The 25,838-nt window shown below is 40.4% G+C and overlaps 1 protein-coding gene across 3 annotated transcripts in view; it reads left to right on the top strand.

Moving 5' to 3' along the window:
- Positions 1-25,838, top strand: part of EPB41L4A (erythrocyte membrane protein band 4.1 like 4A) — a 135,165-nt gene extending 109,327 nt beyond the window's left edge. For 2 of the 3 annotated variants that reach the window (XM_080371233.1, XM_080371231.1), the window contains 8 exons: positions 478-525; positions 5,144-5,221; positions 12,522-12,641; positions 17,970-18,017; positions 18,649-18,717; positions 19,606-19,716; positions 20,075-20,156; positions 21,699-25,838. In XM_080371233.1, coding sequence (XP_080227359.1) covers positions 478-525; positions 5,144-5,221; positions 12,522-12,641; positions 17,970-18,017; positions 18,649-18,717; positions 19,606-19,716; positions 20,075-20,156; positions 21,699-21,827 — 685 coding nt within the window. In that variant the 3' untranslated portion in view covers positions 21,828-25,838. The remainder of the gene's footprint in view (positions 1-477; positions 526-5,143; positions 5,222-12,521; positions 12,642-17,969; positions 18,018-18,648; positions 18,718-19,605; positions 19,717-20,074; positions 20,157-21,698) is intronic. The other variant, XM_080371232.1, reaches the window with a different exon arrangement.

The raw sequence follows: 25,838 nt of genomic DNA, 5'->3' as shown, positions 1-25,838 counted from the left end.
CTTGGAACACCACACCAACAAAATGTTTTTAAAAGTCTTATCTCATATGTGAGACCATGAAGACTGACAATAGTAGGTAGATTCTAACCTAATTATGTCTTCCTGAACCTTGGTTTTATTCATGCACTTTCCCTTTTCAGCTGTGTAATAACAATAGCCATATTGTTTGTGTGCTCTTTACTGGAATTAAGAGGAAAACATCAGACTTTGCTATGCTGGAAACAGTAGGGAAGTCTAAAGGCCAGCATACTATGCTTAATGTTGCAAGTCAGGAGTTTGCAATGAAAGCTTGAATGGGATCATGCTACACAACTTATTGTAGAGGTGTCCTGAAAATTCTAAACAAGCACGTTTGCCTTAAATCATGCTGGAAAAAAAAAACTTCGTAAAGTTTTTTTTTAAAAAAAAGATGGGTTTTTTGTGTATTTTTGTTAAGTGACCTCAAAGTATTTCATTAAAACTTCCTTAATGTCGCAGGAAAAATCAAAACAGTGGCGAAGATTCAGATTTGAAGCAAAGGAGAAGGTAAATATATAATCTATAGCAGCCATGAATTGATAGTGAAAGTACTGATCATATTTTAGTTCCTGTATCCCCTCCCTTCCTTCTTTCTCCCCCATCTTCTTAAATGTTTAAAAGACTTGTTGTGTTCTGCCCATTTAATTTTCTCTTTCCTGTCTTAGTTTTGCTGAAACACTCTGTAGCATGCCCTCATCTCAGTATAGATTCCTACAAGCTGCCTTGCACATTGTTCCTACACCATGCTGGAAGCAGTTTGTGGAAGTTTACTAAAGGCTTGTCTGCAATTTGAAAGTCAATTCCAGAAGTTTTAGCTTTTGGATTTTGCATCTGCAGATTTTGTTTTGAGTTCTCAAGCCTCCCACTTTTAATTAATCTGTTTTTAAAAGCAAGTCTGCTGTCATTTGAGAGGAATTGCCCTGCAAAAAGTAGGTGCAAGGCATATGCAGCTTCTTATGGTCTTCTTACTGTCTTGCACATTTTTTGCTTATTTTTTCTCTTAAGCTGCTTCTTTCTTTCCTGTGCAGTCTTGACTACTTGTCATATTTCCAAATAAAATGCTGGTGTGAATTCAGATGTGCCCTTTAGCAGCTCCAGCTTTTGAGAGATTTTTACATCTGGAGTTCTCTAGTGCCATGTCTGCCTACCATGACTCTCTGCTGTGGCTGTCCTCACTCCTGTGCTCCTGCCCTGACTGCTGCAAAAAGGAGACATTGCAGTGCATCTCAGCTGCAGAGTCTCTTGAGGCTTGCAAGGGAGAGGTGGCACACCCAGGATCTGATTCACTGCTGCAGCACAGGAAAGGAGCTCTGGCAGAGACACAAACGTCTCGGGGACAATCACAGGAAGTCAGGGAAAGTGCTCACATATATTGCACTTATTATAAGATAACAGATTATTTTTTTGAAGGATATTACCGTTACAAGCTGCCAGTGATAGTCCTGTGGTAGATGTCCAGCACATAAAACTGAGAGGATTTAGATTTAGTTAGGCATCTCAGGTGGAAAATCCCAGTACTCAGAGGGGACCCCCTTCCCAAAGGCTGTGCCCGCTTTTTGTGATTACATCACAAATGTACAGGTTTGTTATTGTAAATTGGAATAGACCTTTTCCACTTCCTCACAATTTGGCTACTCTCACTTTAATCTGAAAAGGACTGCACCAAAATATGAGCCTTTTCTGTCAACTGTTTGTGTCATCCCACCCTTCAAGCCCCCTCCTGTATTGTATTTGTTCTCTGTCTTGCCAAACTGACTATGCCTTCTTTCTTGCTCCTTGTGTCAGACCATATAGATATACCACCTGCAAAATACCAAATACATTGCATGACCAAGAAAACATGAGAAAAAAGGATGAAAGGTACTTTGTAATTGTCAGAGATTATGATGATCTCATATATTCTTGCATCTGACTTAGGAAATGACTGTTGTTTCCATTTTTGGTATTTTATTCAGTTCAGTAAAAGCTGATATTTAATATTCAGTTGAAGATAGTATTCTGACAGCCAGCATGAGCAGCTGCCACTCAGCTGAGAGCTCAGCAACCCTTCTTTCTCCCCACAAGTGCTTTCCTGACAGGGAACACAAGGTAATTTGATGTGCCGTATCCAAAAGGTGGATCAGATTTCCATTCCTGAAAAGCTAGAGAAAAGCTTATCTTACATTTTAGCAAATAGGAAGTTTTATCTTGCACTTCTGCCACGGTGTGGTTTTTGCTGCCTTGGTACCATAAGTACCTTATGGTACCTTATGGTACCAAGGCATAGGTACCTTATGGGTAAATTGCTTAAATCAGAGAAAGAAAATACTTAAGTGCTGAGAAATGTAGAACAGCGTCACTCCGATAACCTGGAAGTGTTAAAGAACAATGTTGCTTGGATGACATAGTAATGTTGAGATTCAAGATTAGTGGAATATTTATTAAAGAGCTGGTAAGATGTAGCAGCGGGAAGGTATGCTTTTGGGCATGTAAGGGCTGCTGCAGTTATAGGGCATTTATGGCTCTGAACTCTCTCAACGTGCTCGAGACAGTATTTTGGATACCATCTTTTAATCTCCCTTCTTCCTTCAGGGTGACATATTTCTGTAGTAACACACATCTTTCTTATCCTTACTTTCAGCTTCCCACAGAAATGTGTATTTTTTCCCGGGAGACTGGCTATACTGAGCCTCTCTGGCTTTAAATCATGAGCCATTAAATTTGGGAATGGGGAGAGGTTTCTGCTTCTCCTGTGGGGAAATTTCACTTTTCCAAGCCTATTCCCTTTAGACAAGCTGGGTTGAACTGATTTTCCTAGGCATTAGCTGTCCTATTATTCTAAAACGATTCTGTTTGAGTAGGAGCTATTTGAGTTAATGATTGCCTAGTTTAGGAGAGGCGGGAGACCACACTCCATAGTCTGAGGCATGTAGTGACACAGCAGTTTGATAAAACCAACCATAATTAACTGGTATTAGGAGCAAATTCATGAGACACTCAACTGTGTTAGAGGGACATCTATAACAGTGTCCTGGTTTCAGAGATGGGGGTAGAGTAAGTGATGTGTCCCTGACCAGACAGGACACTCAGGATGGGTCCATGCTCAGCTATACACTGTTACCTATGAAATCTCTCACATCTTCTCTCATCTTTGGGCTCTTCTTCCTGAACTGTTAGAACATGCAGTGAGCATGTGCTTGTCAATAGCCTCCAACCTTGTAATGAAATGCTTCCCTTTACCTGTTACCTATGCCTAATGAACTGCCTTTACTCCTTGGCTTGTTTGAGGTGTGGTTTAACAAATCTGTTGTCTTACAAAAGTGACTTACCAAAGAGCAAAAGAAAAGCCAGGAGGCAAAAGGAAGTACGTGTCCCTGCCAGCAGCATCAGGAGTTATCACCTGATGTCTCCTATGTCATGCCCAGAGACCTCAGAAGAAAATTTCTGTTTCCATTGCAGCAAAGCCATCACGAATTCTAATTCCTGATATCCTAAATCCTTCTAAGCCAGCTCATAGAATCATAGAATCATGGGATCGTTTAGGTTTGGAAAAGACCTTTAAGATCATGGAATCTAGCTGTTAACATAGTACTGTGAAGTCCATGACCAAACCATGACCCTAAGCACCACATCTATGCATCTTTTAAATACCTCTAGGGATGGTGACACAGCCACCTCCCTGGGCGGCCTGTTCCAATGCTTGACAACCCTTTCAGTGAAGAGATTTTTCCTAATACCCAATCTAAACCTCCCCTGGCACCACTTGAGGCTGCTTCCTCTTGTCCTATTGCTTGTTACTTGGGAGAAGAGACCAACCCCCACCATGTTGGTATTGGTCAACTTTCCCCATTAATGAGCTGGGCTGACAGAGTTACAGAGAAACAGGTCTGTCTTTGGAGGCAGTCAGAGACCATCATCACCCTAAACCAGCGGTCCTCACACTGTTTAACCAGGGGGCCGGCGCGGATGCAGTGGCAGGCAGCCATCTGCGGCTGCTTGGTTCCCCCCCCAACCCCCGGCGGGGCAGGGGGGGGGGGGGGAGCGGTTTGTATGTGTGTCTGTAAATACCGGGGGCTGGATTGAGGACCCGGGGGGGGGGCGTATCCAGCCCGCTGGCTGTAGTTTGAGGACCCCTGCTTTAAAGAATGGTCCAAACCGGGTTTTTATGAGAGTGCCATTTTTTAGGACCTAGCTCAGCAGTACAGTAATAGAGTCCTGGCTTCTAGGACCAAAGCCCTGATCTGTCTGCTCCAAAATGATCAATGGCAATCAAGGGTTTAAGGGTCTCGGACAGTAGTGGCCAAGCACTTCCTTTGACAGAGAGGAATTTGCCTGTAGGTAGGCATTTTCTTCTTGAAGTTCCGCATCAGCCTGTTCCATCAGTCTTTTCCAGTAATAAATAATCAGAGCCATAAATGTCACTTCATCATGCTTTGCAGTCAGAGGTAACACAGAAGTAACCGCTTTATTTCTTTTTCCCCGCATGACACGCTACCTTTGTAGCTTTGCATCGGGTCATCCCAGAGCTGTGCTGATACACACACCTGCCAGTGTGTGCACTTTGCTCTTTCTGTGTTTATAAAGATCAGCATAATCATCGTGTTAGTGGTGTTTCTTCCATACTGCCTGACACTTGAAAAATGATATGAACTTACTGGAAGTCAGATGGAAGTTGGGGTGAATAGAAAAAAGACGGATCTGATGAGCATTTTGTTTTGCCTGCAAAACTGGAATTACTGTATTGTTTCTGTCGCATGTCTCACAATATACAATGAGAAAAGAGCATACAGTTTAAAGATAAAGTATTTCACAGCTCAGAGAAACATTTCACGGTGGTGTATACACAAAGAATGCTGAGAGATAAAATAAAATAAAACAAACAAAAATGCAGTGCAAAGATTCAGAAGGAAAATAGCACTCGCCTGACACTGCACGCTGGGTGCACCACTTTCAAAGCAGTTATTCCCAATCAATTAATGAGAAAAAGATAATATGACTTTCAGGTGTAGTAGACAAGCCCTCTAGAGTCTTTTAATTCTGATTTTCCTAGTAATGTCTTTGCAGTACTGTTCATTCCTTGTTTAGGACTTCAGTACCTTTGATGTTAGATAAATTAATCTTGAGATGTTGCTTTTCTCCTTTCCAGATCACGGTCTCGCTGTAACACCAGCAGTGGCAGTGAATCAGAAAATTCCAACAGAGAGCATCGGAAGAAGAGAAACAGGTGATCTTTATGTACTTTAGGTATAGAGGCATGAAACACAAACAAATGGAGATGGACTTTTCTGAGCTAGAGCTAATAAGAAGAAATCTAACACATTTTATATGTTTACCGTCTTCTCGAGGCAGCTTAAGATCCTTTTATGAATGTGAAAAGATATCATTGCCAAAATCTATACACACGTCATAGGTGCATGCAATGAATGCATACCCTCCTGTTGCTTGGAAAGAACTCATTAATGAACTGCAAACTCAAATACGGGACATATCTACAAAAGACTTAAAATATTATAATAAATAAATATGGATAATGTGATAATAAAGTGGATAATGATGATAACAAGATAGTCACAGTATATACTTCAGTACCTCAAAAATTTCAAGTGCAGAATTTTAGCAGAAAGTAAGATTTTCAGGAGTATAGTAAAAATATGTTAATGGATCTGAAACTCACTGTTGTTTTTAAATGCATGAATGTCACTGCATAAATGTTTTTATTTTCCAAAATGTAAAAGAGTGTGGGCCTAAACCCAAAATGTGTACAGCATCAGCTTTTAATAGGACAACAGTAGTTAATACCACATTTAAGTTTTAGGTTTTATATTCTGTTTTTCTTGTTGCTGATATGAAAAAGTTAGCATATCAACTGATTTATTGTAGTAAAAACTTTCCTTTAAAACTGTGATTTTTATATTGCATTTGAGATAACAGCATTTGAGAGTTATTTATGAAAATATATTTTTTAAAATCACATAGAATTTCTTCATCTTGTATAAACAGAGCATGTGAAAAACATCACTGGACAAAAGAGGAATTGTTCAAGGCAAATTTTCTAAGAAGCTGTCTGTACAAGCTGCCATGGTTTCTTGTTGTCTCACATGCAGTACTATGATAAATGATTTTCAGATATTTGGAAGCTCTTAGAAATAATTATATGCTAGATAGTGCTGCAGAAGCATGCAGTATAATAATATTTTAAGCATGTCTTGCAGCGGTTAAAAAGATGCTAAAAAATCATTGTGACATTCAAATAGGCTGGTATAAAGCAAATCTGAGCCATCAGATTTCTTTGGAGTTTACTTACGTTGCAGTACAGTCTTGTGCGATGCTCGGCTAACAGTAACCTAGTGTGCGGGGAAGATTTGTTTTCCAGGTGAGCTCTGAAGTTTAAATGAAATGCTGAGTATACTTTCAGTGATCAGTAGGCAAATGGTATTTTGTATCCCTTTCTCTTAGAACACTCTTGCCAGGTTTTTTCTCCTGTGAGATTTCTTGTTCAGGGAGATCCACAAGCAAGTGAAGGAAATTAGAAACGGACCACAAGAATGTTTTTAAGAGCTTCTTGCAATATAAAGGTTTAATTGTAAGGATTACGTTCTGCTTATCATTTTCTGAAGAATAAAAGGGCCTTTACCAATCCTTCCTCGTGTCATGGAAAAGTGCTTAAAATTAAAAAGAACTAAAATCAGTTTCTGTGCATTGCTTTTATGTTTTTCACATTTTCTGAAATGTAAGATACATCAGAAAGTTATAGCATTTACAGCATCTCTTACTCTTAGGTGGTCACTTGAAATCAGACCAGATTAAAAGTCCTTACATGTTGAAGTAAACAAGTACTAAATGAGCTGGATGTCTGAGACCTGTTCCTTGTCATCAGGTGCAGGGAAACCACCAGTCATAATGAATTTCTGCATTTTGTTAGCAGCCACATCAGGAATATGATAAGCTGAAAGGGCACAGGCACTGAATAGTTTTACTGTTAGCAGAGGTGAGCCAGGCCTAACAGGGTTAAATGGGAGAATATAATGAGGCTTGCAACTGCTGTTACTAAAGTTTTACCTATTGCATAGATTAATACTGATTTGTTTCCCAGTACGGTAATCAGGCCCCACAAGCAGACAAAAGGTTATACTGTTTTATTGGAATAAAGTGACTGAATTCTTATATTACCCAAAAGGATCAGCTTCTGATCTTAGAAGAGTAGAATATATTGTTCACATGAGAAGACATCACTCTAAACTATTTATCAGATGAAAACAAATTATCAGAGAAAAACAGAAATGCAGGTGAAAACTTTTGAAACAATGCTGGAAAAAGGTTAGGGAGAAACTCTACTTGATCTTAATCAGTCGTAGAGGTTTCACTCCATCACATGAGTATTTTATCCTAAGCAGATGTTCATATGAAATCAAGGAAGAAACTGTGATGAGCATATTTCAATCACAGAAGAAATGTAGTTGCTTTTTTTAATGCTGTGGTCAACGTTTATTGTGTGGATAAAAGTATAGTAAATGAGCGGACAATGTATACTAGAGCATTGTCTTCTACTTGACTACACTTAGAAGATCCATTTGATTAGAATCACAGAATGACTGAATGGTTGTGGTTGGCAGGGTCCTCTGGAGGTCATCTGGTCCAACTCCCTGCGCAAACAGGGCCACCTAGAGCTGGGTGCCCAGGACCATTCCCAGATGGCTTTTGCATATCTCCAAGTATGGAGACTTCACCACCTGCCTGGGCAACCTGTGCTAGTGTTTGGTCACCCTCACAGTGCACAAGTATTTCCTGACATTGAAGAGGAACCTCCAGTGTTTCAGTGTGTGCCCACTGCCTCTGGCCCTGGCACTGGGCATCGCTGAAAAGAACCTGGCTGCATCCTCTTTGCACTGTCTTTTCAGGTATGTACATACATTGCTGAGATTCCCTGAGCCTTCTCTTCTCCAGGCTGAACAGTCTCAGCCCTCTTAGCCTTTCCTTATAGGAGAGATGCTCCAGTCCTGTCATTATCTTGGTGGCCCTTTGCTGGGCTTTTTCCAGTATGTCTTATACTGGGGAGCCCATAACTGTACACTCTCCAGATGTAGCCTCACCAGTGCTGAGTAAAGGGGAAGGATCACACTTCTCGATACTCCTAATGCATCCCAGGATACCATTCAGCTTCTTTGCTACAAGGGCAGGTTCACGGCTTATGTTCAACTTGGTGTCCACTGGGATCTCAGGTCCTTTTCTGCAAATCTGCTTTCCAGTTGGGCAGCTCCCAGCATGTATTGGTGCCTGGTGTTGTTTCTCCCCAGGTGCAGGACTTCACACCTCTCCTTATTGAACTGCACGAGGTTCCTGTTGGCTCATTTCTCCAGCCTGTCCAGGTCCCTCTGGATGGCAGCACAGCTGTCTGGTTTATCAGCCTCTCCTCCCAATTTGGTTTCATCTGAAAACTTGCGAGTATGTCCTGCCCCATAATCCAAATCATTAATGAAGATGTTAGGCAGGAATGGACCCAATATTGACCCCTGGGGTGCACCGCTTGTTACTAGCCTCCAACCAGATTTTGTGCCATTGATCATTATCCTCTGGGCCTGGCTGTTCAGCCAGTTTTCAGTGCACTTCACTGTCTGCTCATCCAGCCCATACTTCAACAGCTTGTGATGAGACAACATCAAAAGCCTTCCTGAAGACCAGGTAGACAATATCCACTGATTTCCCCTCATCTACCAAGCCAGTCATTCTGCTGTAGAAGTTTCTCAAGCTAGTGAAGCATGACTTCCCCTTCCCAAGTCCATGCTGACTATTCCTTTTTACTTTCTTGTCAGTAATGTGCTTGGAAATGGTTTCCAGGATTAGCTTTTGCATATCTCCATCACCTTTCTGGAGGTGGAGGTGAGGCTGACCAACCTGTAGTTCCTTGGGTGCCTCTTCTTGAAGACATGAGTGACATTTGCTTTCCTCTATTCTTTGGGCACTTCTGCCAGTCACCATGATCATTCAGAGATCATTGAGAGAGGCCTTGCAATGATGGAAACTAGCTACCTCTGTACCCATGAGCCCATGGACTTAAGTATGCCCAGTTTGCTCAGGTCTTCTCTGACCTGATCGTCTTCCACTGAGGGTATGTCTTCCTTGCTCCAGCCTTTCTCCGTGGACCTGGGGCCTGGGATTCCTGAAGGCAGGTTTTGCTAGTAAAGGCTGAGGTGAAGAAGACATCCAGTGCCTCAGCCTTTTCCATGTCCTGTGTCACCACGTCCCCTGCCTCATTCAGCAGTGGGCCTTATCCTTCCTTTTGTAACCTGTCTGCTTACAGAAGCCCTTCTTGTTGCCTTTGACATTCCTGGCCAGATACAATTCCATTTGACATTTGGCTTTCTTAACCTAATTCCTGCATGCTAGGTGATGCCTGTGTCCTCCCACGTTACCCGTCCCTGTTTCCACCTGCTGCATGTTTCCATTTTGTGTTTGAGTTTTGCCAGGAGCTCCTTGTTCGTTCATGCAGGCCTTCTGGCATTTTTGCCTGACTTCCTACTCACTGGGATGGACTTCTTTTGAGCTTGGACGAAGTGACCCTTGAATACCAACCCACTTCCTTAGGCTTCTTTTGTCTCCAACGGCCTTATCCCACTGGACTTTTCCAAGGAGATCTTCGAAAAAGCCAGAGCCTGCTCTCTTGCAGTCTAGGGTTGTGGTCTTGTTTTTTGAGCTCTCTCCTCTCAGGTTCTGAATTCCACCATCTCACAGTCACTGCCACTGAGCCTGCCTTTGGACTTCACATCCCCAGCGAACCCCTCACTGTTGTACATTGTACCTAAATGATAGCTTATTGCTCAGATATTTTAAGTGAGGTTTCAAGAATCAAGTCTTCAATGTTGCCTGTCTTAAGAGAGGTTATCATTGCATAAACGTAGCGTGCTATGGCATCACCTGAAATGGGGAAAAAAGTCTCTAAGTCAACAGATGAGTGAGCATAGTCTTAGGACTTTCCATTTTACCATCAAGTCTTCCTGCAAACAATCTTTAATTTGTCACTGTGATAGCTGTTAATCTCAACTGGATTTATTTCACCTGTCATTAACAAGGATTTTTTTTCTATAAGGCATAAATGAACTTGTTCCTTTGTGGGAGCAAAAAGTAAAAAGAGTGAAAGGGAAGTTGTAATGGACTGAGTACAAGGGCAACACTTTTTTGTTAGAACTATCTTTAAATAGAAGTTTAGGTTATGAGTTAAGTTTCTTTCCACTCTTTTTGGGGTGAGGTGGGTGTTTGGCTTTTGTGGTCATCTCTGTGGCCAAAAAGCTAAAGGTTCTGCCCCAAAATTGTTATGATTTGGTCATTGCATCTAAATAATGTATTTCGTGTAGGGATTGTGTTACCTGGGTCATCCTTTATGTTGCTAAATGTGAGCGGAGTACCTTTCTTTGCAGCTGTGAAATGAATGCTTTATTCCTTCTTATTTCAGTGTGCTGACACTGCTTATTTTAACAGCTCCCGTGCTACTTTATGTATTTAGGGTTTTGGTATTGTGCTGAAATTAAAGAGATAAATAACAGTGATGAACAATGTTGCAACAAGAAGAAGCAAGGAGGCAGAGTAGGAATTACTTGGGATAGATAAACGCATTGCAAAGGACTGTGCTTGCCATGCAGTGGTAGATGCTAATCTACTAGATTAGTGGAATAGACCAGAGCAGAAATGATGTGTTTAGTCCCTTAATGAGAGGTCATTTGTGGTCAGCGTGGAAGTGGGGCTTCAGGCACAGAGGTGCAGGATCTCATGTGCTCTGTGCCATGGTATGGACCTTGTGCTCTTGCTACATTGTGTGGGTTTCCTGAGAAGAATGAGCGTCTCTTAGATGTTTTATGGCAAGCATTCAAATGCCTTCTTCAGTGCACAGCTGTCTACTTGACCTGTTAGGAGTTGTGTGGGAGAGATGGGGCAAGGTACTGTACTGGCAAGCTGGCAGATCCACCACCCATGGCAGCAGCGCTGGTCTGGCCGCTGCCTGTCGTATTTTTGTGCAAGTGATTGCCATATGTGGGAGGCATTTGACTGTGTTTATACCATGTGAAATTATTGCAGCCTCCACAAATTGGATTACTGGGGACGAAAATCACAATTCATTACTTGTTGCTGTGCGAGTTCTTTTGCTGAATCTTTAGATAGAAGTTTATGTTAATCCCTGTCACCAGATTACAGGTTTAAAAAGACTTGCTTAGAAATCAAAAACTGATGTTTGTGGTTTTCTCTGGATGCTTGGTACCATTTGGTAGAGTTGTAGCGCTTTACACTAGTTGAGGATCCAGCTCAAAATCCATTATGCATGTGAGAGAAGATCTGATTAGAGGAAAAGCAGCAGCCTGCATAGCCAGTTTAGCCTGATACAATTCAAAACTCAAGGAGGAAGGCACATCTGTAGTGAAAAGCCACAACAGCAGCATGCTTTGCATCTCCTATCAGTCATGTCTCTGGTGTAATCCCTTTATCTCTGCTGGCTTGTTTTACTTGTCAGTTTTCTGTTGTTTTCTGTTAAACTCCTCTGGTTTCTTCAGTATGCCAGCCATACTATCCTATCAGAGAGCCCACTCCTGGAGTGATATTTTCCAGGGTTGTTTCTAAATCCCTGCTGAATTTTAAATTCAGTGCTGTGACCAAACATACTAATTTGTTCCACCTTAGCACTTCATCACACCACCCATTTCAGCAACCTCGAAACTACGAAGCATCTGTAGAGCTTTGGCCAAATGCTGGCATGCTGCTTGGTCTGGCTGGTTGGGTCGTTGCATAGGTACTTCAGCCTGCTAAGAAACATGCTGAATTTATAGGATTTTGACATTTGGTTTAATCTGTACTACATTCCCATAATGGATTCATGGATTTTAAAAAAAGCAAACCAAAACAAAAAGGAGAAGTTAAAGGCATATCATGTCATTGAGAAGCTCACAATCAGAGACAGAGGCCAAAGCCACAGGGGACAGCACAGAAGGGGTGCAGTGGCAGGACGCTATGTACCTGGGGCCGACGGGCAGACTTGCATGCATTCTGGGCTTTGTGGCAGGTCAGGGTGAAGGAATAGCTTCCTCTGAGCGGGAACTCACCAAGGGCATCCCTGGGGGATTTTCCCTGCATCCCTGCAACAAAGTATTTAGAAAAGTTGTAGTAGTAGAGCCTTGTATCATGATGTGGGGCTTATACTTGCTGCAGGTGAGGTGGGCTGGAATATGTGAAGAGGAAGAAAATTGTAGATGTTTCGCTTGGGCTGGGAAGATGAATTCAAGTTCTGGGCCTGTTCATAAAGGCCTGGGTAATTTCATTTTTGTCTTATGCTGTTTCTAAATAAGAAATCCATGAGTTTGCTTTGATACAGCTTCTTAGATTTTAATGTAGTTTGGGAACATCAATTACAATTCAGCAGGATGAAAATATAAGGTATTACATTGGCAGGATCTGGATTTTTGTGGGGAAAAAGATACCCCATTGCTTCTCTGTGCATTCTGCATCAAAGACCACAGACTAAACTCCTAGTACTTCTTTTGCAGATTACGTCAAGAGAATGACATGGTTGACTCAGCTCCTCAGTGGGAAGCTGTGCTACGGCGACAAAAGGAGAAAAACCAGGTGGATCCAAACTACCGGCGATCCAGGCACAGATCTCGATCGTATGTAACCCTTCTCCTCCTTGATGTGAAAATCAAGGCTGCTGTAGCATGTTAAAAAGAAGGAGGAGTATCTCCAGACATTTTTGTGAAATGCATGCTCACTTGTTTAATCTCATAATGTCTGCAGTATTGTTCCAGATGAGACCCACTGCTGACGTCTCCATGCAAAATTACCATTGGCAAGCAGCAGTCAGTAATATATTGCGTCCTGATGGCAGGACTTCCCTGATGGAGCTGTGCTGCCAGGAGATGCTGCTCCTGCTGACAGCTGGTTTTGACATGGTGAAGTTGTCAGCTTCTAAAATTAATTTTCTCAAACCAACAAAAATGCTGGTTTCTTGTAATTCCTATTTTTCTTCTAATGACATGTTTTGGAGGTATAGACACACTGTTTTGTATTAAGTTTGTGTCCAGCCTAATCTGCCATGCAAGCCACCATCCAAAGCAGCACCAGGATCTGCGTGCCCAGCAGGCAGGGCAAGGCAGGGCAGGGCAAGGCAGGGCAGAGCCTGGAGTGTTGCAGAGTGCCAGGAGAGCAGCTATGAGGCACTGGGAGAGAAGGAAGGAAATGCCATCTTTGAAACCGTATACCTACCCTCACTGCCCAGCTGACATGGATGAGTTGCCAGCCCTGATGCTGATGGCGTAAGGTGTGACCTCTGTAACACACTTAGATAGGTACTTCGCATTAATGCCTTTTCTTAAATTTACCTTTCACGTTAAGATGTACCAAGAGAAACTGTACAGTGCTTTAAATTATTATTTCACTCATATTGATCATACCATAATCTGCACTGAAGTTTCCAGTATTAAAATCCACTTGAGTTCTGTTTTCAGTTGCCCATGTTGCTAGGACTCCTTTGTGTCTCCAGTTTCATAGTGTATATTTTTCATTCTTTTATGAGAAATAGAATTTGCCATTAAAATTCCAAATGGTGGAATTTCTACTTTAACTGGCTTTGTACAGACTTGTTCACTTTCAGTGTGCAAAAGTCAAATGTTATTAGGTGTAATTGTATAATGATATATTACTAAAAATCAGGGATATTAAAGTTCAGTTGTATGGAATCCACAAAATATAGCCGATTAAGTTTGATTTACATTTTTTATTATATACAGAAAGTGCTGTAAACTAGGAAATGTACTCAGTTAATAATGGTTGGATTAAATTTATAGCCAGCTTTTCTTTTTTTCCTATAGGACAAGTAAATGTAATTGGTTGGCCAGCATGGGCTCCCTCTTGTGGCTAACTTAACTTACAAAATGTCTTATTTTCCAGCACAGTGACATTCTGACTTATATTTAGTTTATTAGCAAAAAACCATAAACGTGTAGCATCTTACTAAACAAGGAAGGGTGTTAGAGGAAGCAAAGAAATGAGGAAATCCTGAAGATTTTGGATGGCTTCTCACTTCTTTTCCCTATTGCATTAGTGATGAATATATTCCTCCTTTTTGTCTCACTCTTCAATTAAAAAAAAAAAAAACAAAACCTTAAAAACAAAATAAGCCCAAACCTCCCAAGTATGGCAGAGAACATTAAAATATGCAAGTAAGAACTAAAAAAAGTAAAATGGGAATTCCTTTCAAAGTGCTTAGAATAAATTTAGTAAAAAGGCAATTAACTGTTAACCTGCAGTAGGTTATAAGAGCATTTAACTAAATTTGGCTCAGCTGTTTGCTTACATGACTGGATGCAGGTCAGAGTGAAGGGAAATGTGATTCCCTAGGGTGCAGGGTATGGCTGGTTTTGCTTTTAAATCCATTCATATGGTCATTTAAATTTGCACACTTAGCAATTGATACAAACACCTTATTTTAGTAGTACAGATACATCTTTCACCTTAAGTTCCTTATCACAGTCAGCTTAACTAGAGGTTCATTTTGGAAACGTGAAGTAATGGCTGAAATATTTGTTACTGTGCCTGGCAAACATTATCAAACATTTCATTTGTTTGATAATGAGTAATATTAATCATTCGGTGGTGAGGTGTGTCTCCTTGGTCTCAGGAATAAAGATATTTGACAAGAATTTGACCTTTCTTTCTCCTAAAGGAATCAGCAAATAGGGAGCACTCCCAATTCTAGTTCTACAGGGTTTATTTTCAAGAGTTCATGTAAAACATCTGTGTAGCCAAAGGGCTTTTTTTAATTAAGAAGAATGGCTATTAAAATTCCATGGCTATTTAAATTTACCATTTGTGACTCAAACTGAAATATTAATAAGGGTGCAGATGCAGACACAAAAAATGACGTAGACCTTATTAATGTGTGGAGTCATTCAAGCTTGTGAAAATGAAATAAAAATAAACAAAAAAAACCCTAGAGACTCATCACTTACTGGGAATTCCCATTACGTTTCTTGTGCATTAGAGAATCTGATTAGTGTACAAATTGTCCCAGAAGCTAGTGATTTGGATACTTCAATAGGACAATCTGAGTATACATGATATGTCAAAAACTGTGAATTCTAAAACAATTCCGAGTAAAAGGATGAAAACAAATTGAAAGAGTGATTGTGATCTGCCTTTAAAGATTTAATGGAAGGATTGCTGTATTGTGGGCTGTTAAGAACATATACAAACATGAATTTCCCATGCAGTATATGCAATACCTACATTTCACCTTAACCAGACCTTTCTTTTTGTAAGCTTTTCTTCATTTTGCCTTCAAAGAAAGCAGGAACAGGCCTTTGGAAGGAAAATACATTTATTAAGATACTTTATCTGTATCGTATTTCTAGATATTTCTTATGTGGGGAGTTAACTGGAATAAATGCTGTGAGGTTATCCCAGTATGGTAACACTTAAACAGACGGAAAATAAATGAGGTTGGGATGGGAATTCATAAAAGCAGTTTGTTCTGAGGAATCACTGTGTTTAGCCCTTTCCTTATTTTTTTTAAATTTTTTTATTGTGGGATGCCATATTGCTAAATGGGTATTTTACAGCAGTGGCTTTCATTTTAGTGTAGTTGCAGGGGTGGAAGGAGGGGAGAATGGCAGAGCTCACAGAATTAACACCTGGAGTTGGCTGCAGAAAGCAGGAGGCACAGTTCCTAGAAAAACAGAGAAACAAAGATGACTTCTTACTTAACTACTATCTTTCTCCACTGCCCCACAAATTAATATTTCTTATTGCAGGTGAGGCTTCTCATGGTGCTTGGTGATATTCCAGACTTCAGGCTATGTCCTGAACTGTTGTATTTCCTTTGGGAGCGACCTTGAGTGTTTGCTTCCTCAGGCAAACTAGGGCTTGTAAGCATTACAAAGCCTCCCTGTTTTTTCAGGGAGCTTTCTCATTCCCCACTGCCTGATTATTCAGCCTCAGAGGAGGATGCCTGCCTTCCCAGCCGCAGGGTGAATGCAGGGTTTGTAGCTGCTATTTTGCGAGTAGGGGGTTGCAAGGAAGGAGAAACCAATTCAAACTAAGGGGTAAAAAGGGCTGTTAAATGCCACTGTACACCAAGCTACTGCATCAGCGAGTTAAAAGCAGCATGAACAGATGTAAGAAGGAGAGAAGGAGAAGTAAATGCAAGAAGGGTGAAGGAGAGATAGGAGAAGTGAAAATCGAGAGAAAACTAAATGCATTATAATGGTAAGACACAAAACCACAAAAAGCTATGAATGCTGAGAAAAATTGGACTGCAAGCTACTCGTGGTCATAACTATTGCCATCATGAAGACCTGAGCAAATGGAACCAGCAGCAGAGTGGTCTGTCAAGGATGGGAATCATCTGGGGTGGCTGTGTCATGCTGCCTGGAAAGCTGTTGCCACCCTGGAGCCTAAGAAGGTTATGAATTAGTTCATATTAGTCCCAATAGGGAATCACAGATGTAAGGCTGTTTCTCACCTTTCTATCTCTCTCTGGTATTTATGAAGCAGCAAACTAATACCTCCCAATACTTCTGCACCTGTAAAATCTAAAAAAAAAAATATAAATAAATAAATCCCCAAACCCAAAACATTACCATCCCTACATAATTTGCCTTTACACGAACTGTAAAACATTTACTGCAACGTAGATGTCTCTGAACATTATTCCTAGGCTGAAGTCTGGAAATGAGCCAACCACAGTAGTGCTGAAATAAGAAAACAGTGAAACTGTTGGTGCTAGAGCAATTTGGATTTATTTCTGACACAGCTGTGTCACTGGTCAAAGGAGAGCCAATTTAGTAGATGCAGAACTCTGCTGTCCTCCTTGATCTTCATTTAGATTTGGATTATATCACTCCAAAAGCATCTTCGAATATGATAGACCCTTCTGTTTAACGGAAAAAAAGCAAGCTGTATGATCTGATGATGTAAGACTTAAATCTTTGAGAAACTGTGCCTTCAGTGGGAGCATTATATGTGTGCTAGTTCTGTCTAAAAGTTGCAGCCCTCACATCTCAGATGGTGTGGAATATTAGTCTGGCTGTCCACACTGACTTTGTATAATCCCAAAGAAAAAAGTTATCTGATCTCTCCATGCAAATGTAGTCCCTGCCACTGTAAAATGCTTAATCTATTATTTTGCATGGGTTTTGGTGAATTCTAGGTACAACTTCAACAACAGACGTGGCTTTGCACTAATCCTGCAATAAAATAGAGTAAGAAAAATAAAAATAAATGGGATCCAGTTTGAAGACAATGTCTTCTTATAATCAGCAGAAAATGTGAGGCATGCCATTCATGTTTACTTTACTACATCTCTATGTCTGCAACAGGGAACTCACGATTTTAGCTAAGTACTTTCTCTGTGAATGAAATACTTGCTAAAATACGTGTGTGTGAGAGTATGTGTGTTGCTGGTTTGGTTTGTTCATTGTTGGCTTTTTGTCCTGGACGTCACAAAAGTAAAGGAAGTAAGCAAGAGGTGACCTGAGCAACAGGTCCTCTTTACTGGTGCTCACTGGGAATGGCCAGGGATTACTGGTGTCTCAATCTGGCATGGCCTGTCCCTCCTCCTGCCCACAAAGGGCTTTCTCTGTGTGTCACAGGACATTTCTGAGGGTCTTTTACAAAGTGTTATCCCAAACCACATTGTTCTCAGCTGGGTAAAGGGCTGGCAGCAGCTGAACACTGTTTTGGCTTTTGGCTTGCGAATTTCTGCTGTTTATGTTTTATGCATACTCAAGTCAAAAGACAAGAAATGACTTTTCAGTTGGAACAAAACGATGAAGTTTAATGCATTTTCTGAGATAACAAACCTTAAAATTGAAGTAACTGGTGGATTACATTTACTATGATTTCTGTACAGGGTCTGTGCTGTTAAGTTATTTGAACAGCAACACATCAGACAACGGTTTTCATAGTTCCACCTTTGTTGTCTTTGTTGGTGTTTATAGGAGGAGCCCAGATGTACAAGCTAAAGAAGAACTGTGGAAACATATTCAGTAAGTACAGTCCTTGTAGGATCTGAGTGACTGCTTGCTTTGCTTCTGATTATTCACATCTCCTGCACTGTGGTTATAAGGCATTATATTGTGATTTAGTGATGGGCCACAGTACATTATGTGGGTGTTAATGGCCTGCTATGTGTAGAAGGTACTGCAGATCACTGAATGCACTGAATACAGATGACCACTATATGTAGCTGAATTATTAAAGAACACAGCATTTTAGAGATGTATTCCTCTGTGGCTTCCAAAATGACCTTGCTTGTAATACTGACAGTTCTAGGATGAGGCCCTATATGCTGTAGAACTATGAATTAGGAAGATAGTTAGCTATTCCAAAGCATATTTGATGTTCAGTATACACAATGTTCATGGATATTGTGAAGCAACAAGATCAGATTTGCAGGGAGGTGAGAGGAAGGTGGAACAGGATGTGACACGCAGTTGAAGCAGTCAACGTGAAGTTAGACACATTTCTTAACAGGTTTCCTATTTTGATGTTAAGATAGCTTCAGGGCTGCCAACAGCTTGTTTCAGTAAATCTTTTCAGCCTAACGTAATAAAAATAAGAGTGGTTTTGCAGTTGGTAGCTACTGTTACATTTTTTTACTTTGCTAATCCTTTCTAGGAAGGAGCTTGTGGATCCATCTGGCTTGTCTGAGGAACAATTGAAAGAAATTCCATACACTAAAATAGAGTGAGTTTATGTCAGGATTTTTCTTTGTGAATATAAAACCCCACCTTTTTTTTATTTTACTGTGAACTTTGTCATACTGAATTAGGAGTGGGTTTATACATGTTCTCTAAGCTTTTGTCTACTCCAGATGCTGTAGGATGGGTTGGGTGAGGATACTTAATATTTTTAAAACCTAATTTATTTATTTTTCCAAAAGATGAGAAAAATAATCTCCATCTTTCCCTGTCTGTCCCACATACTCATGAACCTGCTGGATGTCTGTATGTTCTGTATGTCTCCCTGTGCCGTCCATAGATCCGTTTTACGTTACGCACTACAGAATCAGAGAAAACTGCATGCAGACAAGCAAATCCATTTATTTCCTAAACTACTTCTGTTTAAATTTTTTACTCCAGTCATCTAAGGCACTACTGACCAGTTCAGACCCTTTCCTTGCTTGTCATGGAAACCTGCCATGGTCTGCCAGGACACAGCTGTTTCCTTAAGAACCAACATCTATTTCACTGTGATAATTGCCCATTTGGGATGCTAGTGCAAGCAGCTGCATGTGGCAGGCATGGCATCCTGGTTTGCATTATAATGAGCTTCCACAACACCACTAAACAAAAAAGGCTGATGTCAAAGCTGTATATATTAATGCATTCTGTATTAAATTTCATTCTCAAATATGGACGTACCAGTTTGTGAGCTTTGCACTTTTGAAGCATTGAATTCCAAGTACAGACTCATAAGAAAAGCATCAGCCTTTTAAATTGAGCCAATGCAAGAAGCTGTCCATTACACTTCAATAACAAATGGGGGGATCTCTCAGTCTGCAGCTGAATTTATGGTTTTGTGCCAAAGAATGGGTTTACTAACCTACTGTTGTGAATTCTGTGTCTCTCTTAGGACTCAAGGTGACCCGATCCGCATTAGGCATTCACATTCTCCTCGAAGCTACCGTCAGTATCGGCGGTCCCAGTGCTCTGACGGTGAAAGATCTGTCCTGTCTGAAGTGAAGTATGTTAATGTGGTTATTAGCAATGGACTGGTTTAGTGTGGCCCAAAAGTTGTTCAAAGATCATGGTTAGATTACAAGTAGCAGAAATGCGGTTGGTTGCTGGCGTACGATTCAGGCAACCCTTTAAATAGTAGCTCTTCAGAGCCCCTTGAGAAGGGATGGGATGACCTGTGCCCTGAAGGTGCCCACTAACCACAGAGGATCAGTATGATAGCTTTAAAATATCTAAGGTCAGGTGATAAGCCTTTCAGATTTTGCTTTTCAGATAATGTAGCTCTCTGGGTCAATTTTATTATTCTTCCTCTGCACAGTTATACTTCATTATAGCAATATCCTTTTCTAATATTGTAATTCCAGTTTGAAAACTGATCTGGTGCCTCCACTGCCTGTTACACGATCTTCAGATGCGAAAGGTCCTAGCATCCAGTTGACCCAACAGGTTAGTAGTTGTGCATCCTTTGCAATTTTCCTTTTCTTGTTTTTTTGGAGGGAGAAGGTGTGTGTGGGGGGGGTGGGTGGGGGTGGTGTCTAGTGCTTTATTTAAGTTAGATCTTTGTTTCTCAGTGAAAATTAAAGCTGGCTGAGATTTTTTCAGCAGCAGCATAACTTGAAGTTTTACATTTTGCTTATATTTACACTTTGTTTATATTTCCAAATATATGTAGTTCTGTAGCATATGCCCCTGCAAACACCTGCCTCTGCTGCTGGAGGACCCTTTCCCAGTTTGTTTGATGCTTCCTTAAGACAGTACCATGTTCTCCAAAGGAGGAGAATCAACTTTCAAAATTTCTTGAAATTACAAGTGTGCTTGGGATGCAGTTGTAATCACAGCCTACTATCATTTATTTGCCTCTTCTTAGAGGTCGTCTTAGAGGTTTGTGGCTCAGCCTTAAAGCACTGCTTTTTTTCTTTTTTCTTTTTTTCCCCAAATGCTGAATGTTTTTTTTACATTGTTGAAATCTAAAAAGGATGGAACTTGCCTTTTTAAATGTCATCAATGGCTTTCATCATACATTATCATACCGTATCTCTCAGCTTTGCTAGTTTTATTGAGCTGAAAACGTGAGAAGTAAATGATATTCAAAAAGCACTTGCAGGTCTTCTGTGCAAGCACACAAAAGGAAAACCAAAACATGGGAGAATTCCATAATATGTAACTTACCACACCAGTCATCATGTCCAATGGTCTGGCATGTGGATATACCAAACCCACATGCTAATACTGTATGTAGTGTGGAAACTGCACAGAATATAACCAGCCAAACATGTCACATTTCATCTCATAAACAGTTAGAATAACTTAAGCTTGAACAATTTTAAAATGATAAACAGGTATTTTTCACTTTAAGGCTAGTTAACACACTGCTTGTTCTTAGATAGGAATTAGGCTCCAGGTTTTTTTTTCCTGCATATGATGTCAAAGATGAGCTGTCCAACGTTTCTGTAAGGACTTGCTCCAGCAGTCAAGGGCAGTTGGTATACTTAAGGCTAAGCACATTTATGTGCTCTGTAGAAATGGGTAACTTGTGTTACTGAGTCCTGTTCAAAATTAATATTGTCTTATTTCCATTCCTGTCCAATACAATGTGGCTTAAATTTATGTCCTGGAAGGAATTAATGGTATGATATTCAGTGTCCACAAACACCTGTCTTTCCCCACTGCCCCAGACCCCCTCACAACAGTGGCCATTAATTCCCTGTGAGAGCTTGCCTGCAGTGCTCTGCTAAATATCAAATAATTAGTCATGGCATTTCCTGAATAGGGAATATGCATCCAAATAGTGCAGGGGGGCAGCAGCTAGCTGGGGAGAGAGGAGGCAAGAGGGGGAAAAAGTTGTGTTTGATCAAATAAATGTAGAGATGTTAATATTCCTGGTGTGTATTATATCCTTAGCCTAAGGCTGTCATAGCAGCAGTTATCAAATTGCAGTATTTAAATTCTGCTATACCTTTTCAACATATTTTAATTTGTTCCCTTCAGAGACAGAACGGATCTAAAGACAGCCTAATAGAAGAAACATCTCAACTGTCTACTAACAACGTTGGTGGAAACCCCACCACTAAGATCGTAAAAACTGTGCAGGTCTCCCACTTCAAGGTGGAGACTTGACTGCCGCAACTGAAGATGATGAATGGATTTTATTCTTTGGAAACTGAAAATTAATGTGTGTGTGCAAGGGAAGGAACTGACGTTGACGTGGTAGCAATTTCTTCAGGACACTCAGAAGCGCAGGCTGCTTGCTGAGAAGGCCGAGCAATGCTTTTATCACCAACACTGTTCTAGTGGTGTGACTGATCAAGGAGAAGCTGCCTGATTAGACAACCAAAAAGAAAAGTCTTAGTAAAACTGAATGATCATCAGTTACATTTCCAAAAAATGAACAAAAAGAAGTGCTGCAACAAAACAGGCTTTATGGTCTGCTCTGTAACTGAATCGCCTTTTTCCAAAAAATGACTGTTAACTGACATGATCAGGACCAGATGCTTCAAGAGAAGCAAAATAGTCATATTTTTGGTCAATTGTGCAATACAGTGTGATATGGGGAGAATTATCTTCACAATTTTATATGGGGATCAACTTGTGTCCTGAGACATGAGGACTGATAGCTCTTACAAGGTTTATTTTAGCCTAGCACAACAACAGTTGTCAATACAAAAGTTGACTCAGCCTGTTTTAGCTCAAAAATAATACACTCGGTAACACCCTGTAGCAGAGAGTTCCAGAGGTGATACAGACTTACTTTCCCATGGCAGTTTTAAGTGTTCTCATTTTTTAATGCTCTTTTATGTAGAGGGACTGTTGAATTGAATATTCCATACCACAGAAATATATCTATCACCTTATAGTAAACCACACTGGAAAAAAAATGGATAATATGTACTGACCCACCGTATTGAGACTGCTTAGCAAGGCACTTAAGTACAGGTTAAATGAAACTTGTGGAGTAGGATTTAAGACAGCTAGCAAATAGACTTTTTTTTTTTTTTTTTTAATTAAACTAGATTAGCAAAATCTGCCTTAATCTCTTTTCATATGAAATAATCAATGCTAGTAATTTCTGATACTTTTCTCTGAGCCATTTCTACTATGATAAAATTACGAAGGCAGTATTTCAGGTATGTTACTTGCAATTTTTTTTCTATTGTCATGGTAGGAATAGTAAGTGTTAATGATGCTGCACATTGAGTGGGTTATCTTCTAGTATGTATCTGAAGTGATGCCTAGCTCTTCTCCTGTCCTATCACTTTGTACAAATAGCTGAAAGTTATTCCTCTGCCTCCCTTTTCTCCACAGTCAGCCCATGGATGAGTCTTCTGGTGTTGTTAACTTAATTGAGAAGCTTAGCAAAATCTTTGTGTCGTGAAAGTTACTTTTGCTAAGTGTAATCCCCAAACTAAATACTGAATTTGTCCAACAGCATTGAAAATGGCTGTGGTAGCTCGTACCTTCTTACATCTCTTCTTCTTAAACTCTGCTCCGACTGCCTCCAGTGATTTGCAGTGATCCTGTGTCTTCTACCCCTAGCAACACCATACCAGGGGACTGTAGCCCTGTCAGAAAAGCAATGCTCTTTGAGAACTGGAGTAAGCGTAAGGCATCTGAGTTCCACTTCACAATGAGTTTACTAATACACGTATTAACTAAAAAAACAGAGAAGTGAAGCCTTGTATGATGTGCTTTATTTTCCACTTCATTTTTTGATTCTTTATTGTTTCATGATGCGAGGTGGTCAGGTGGATGCTACTGGTCAGGGTGGTAGCCATACAGTTTGTATATTCCTATCACAGTAGATTGCTATGGGAGACGCTGCATCATGTGAGGGAAGGCAGATTAATTTATAAATATTTTTCTTTGATCACTTATTTTGGACAGTTCTGCTTCTTGAGTCTCAGTGAACAAATCTAAGGGAAGGAAAGCACTTAGAACCCTTCTGCAGTAAAAATTTTGTTTTCATGGAGGTCCTGAATTTACTATGGATTTCATCCTAGGACATTCTTGGGCTTGGCTTACAGTATTTGCTCAATCTGCTTTGTAAGTCTGATAAATGATTTCATTGTCATTGCTTCAATGTAAAATGATCCTTTAAGATATATTTATAATCTTATATAGTATTCTCAAAAGCACCGGTTAAAAAAAAAAAAAAAAAAAAAAAAAGTGCAAAACCCCCACAAATCAAACAAACACAAAAAAAGGTCCCATCACTGTAGCAAAGATTGTGGTGATACAGATTAATCTAGAGCATCACAGTCTTTTGGAAGACTACTGAAATACAACAAACCACACAAGAACTGGTTTCAGTATCTGCAATGAAAACCACTCTTTATTTCTTCAAGAAGGTGCTCCAAGCTGGAGCATTTTGAACCTGCTTATAGTTTGTTGCTTTCTAAATCACGACCATTATTCTTCATTCGTTACTTAGGCCCAGGCAAGTAGAACATATCTACTATTTTAGGAGGATTTGTGTTGTTACTATTTGAGAATTATCAGTACATAGTGACAAAATCTTGCCGATCCTCAAACACTAATTAAGAAGAAAATTACGTGTAAGGTTTATATCCAACCTCACGTTTTCCTGTATGTTGTCACCTGCCTGTGGGCTTTTGTGTATTATTGCTGGATACCATCAGCCAAGTGTGTGGTTTTACTTATCCCACAGCACCAAAACATAGGCTTCTCTCTAGTCTAACAGAGATAGGTTTTGATTCTCAAGTCACAGGAGAATTGTTTCATAACCAAGCCAACTTTTTCTGCATTTAAATGAGAAATTTACAGAAAGAATCCTGAATTTGAGCTGGTGGTCTTCTCTCCAATGAAACTATGTAGGTTTTAGCAAGTCTCATGCTTGGTCTGGGGCACCAACATACAGTTTTGTGTCTGCAAGATGAAGCTTAAAACCTCTATTGCATGTTAAGTATCAGTGCCAGAACAAGGCGAAACGACAAGGACATCACTGTCAGCTAATAGTACAGAAAAAGAAACTTCTTCCATGTGTGTGAGCCTCCTTTCCCTTCAAGCTTCTTTTCCTCAGTCATCTGAGGAAAGGCGCCTTTTCTTGTGATCTTGTTATTTTTGTGTGAGAGATACCTACAAGTCATCAATCACTGAAAGCACGCACCGTGTCACAGCTGTGCTCTGTAGCCCTAAACCAGCCCTACAACATCTGTAAGTGGCTGGCGTCTTACAGCTCTGAGCTATACCTTGCCCTTTCCACAGTTGCTGCCCTTCCCTGCCTCTCCCGGGGCTTTCACCGCCTAGAGGCAGTTTGGTTTATCAGACCTGGAGTCTGGGTGTCAGTCCGAAATGCCTGTGCCCCCTGATGAGTCAGGCAGAAGACAGCTGATGTATAACCATGTCAGGCAAAGTTTACCCTGGGGTTGGATGCCATACAGGCCTGTCCTTACATGGACAAAGGACTGATATTTGAGACACTGTCATCCTAATTCTGCTTGTAGTCTGCTGAATTGATCTCATGCCAAGAATTTTAACTTCGTGCCTCTGCATTTACCTCTTCAGAGACTTCTGCAAGTGCTAAAGATAGGTAAGTTGTGGAACTGTCTCACTTACTAATTAGCAACACCTGCAACATAGAGATACCTCTTTGCAAAACACGTATTTTATACAATAAAGAGGGCTTGCTAACCACACCACAAAAGCATTTATGTATATCCCATATTGGTCCCCTTGCTTGTTAGCTGGTTTCTTTCATTAGGAGCTAGCCTTGACTTGTGTTCTACATTGAGCTTCTTACCAATATCCCTAACCTTGCAACTTGTATTCTTGTTGAGCTGACTTTATTAAAGACGCTGGTTGGGGGGGAGGGGTGGGGTGGGGAAATCACTACCATTTAAGTTGCCAAATCAATCATCTTTATACAGGTGAATATTGAACTGAATTGATAGCACATTTTCTTTTGGGAAGGCCTGTTTAAATCAAAGCTTCCTAGAAATATGTTTGAAAACAACATACATAAACATATTAATGTGATGCATATGTTCTATGTACATTAAGTATTCATGAAGCAACTGTGTGCTTTATTTTAAATTTAGTTTGATAGATGGCTGTGTCAATACTTGTGTCCAGGTTATTTAAAAGTAAAGTAAAACTTGAAGTTTTAGGGCA

Source organism: Falco punctatus (assembly GCF_963210335.1).
Source record: "Falco punctatus genome assembly, chromosome: Z".
Taxonomy (NCBI): Eukaryota; Metazoa; Chordata; class Aves; order Falconiformes; family Falconidae; genus Falco; species Falco punctatus.
Note: the sequence above shows the minus strand (reverse complement) of the source record. Positions and strands in the feature narration are given on the sequence as shown.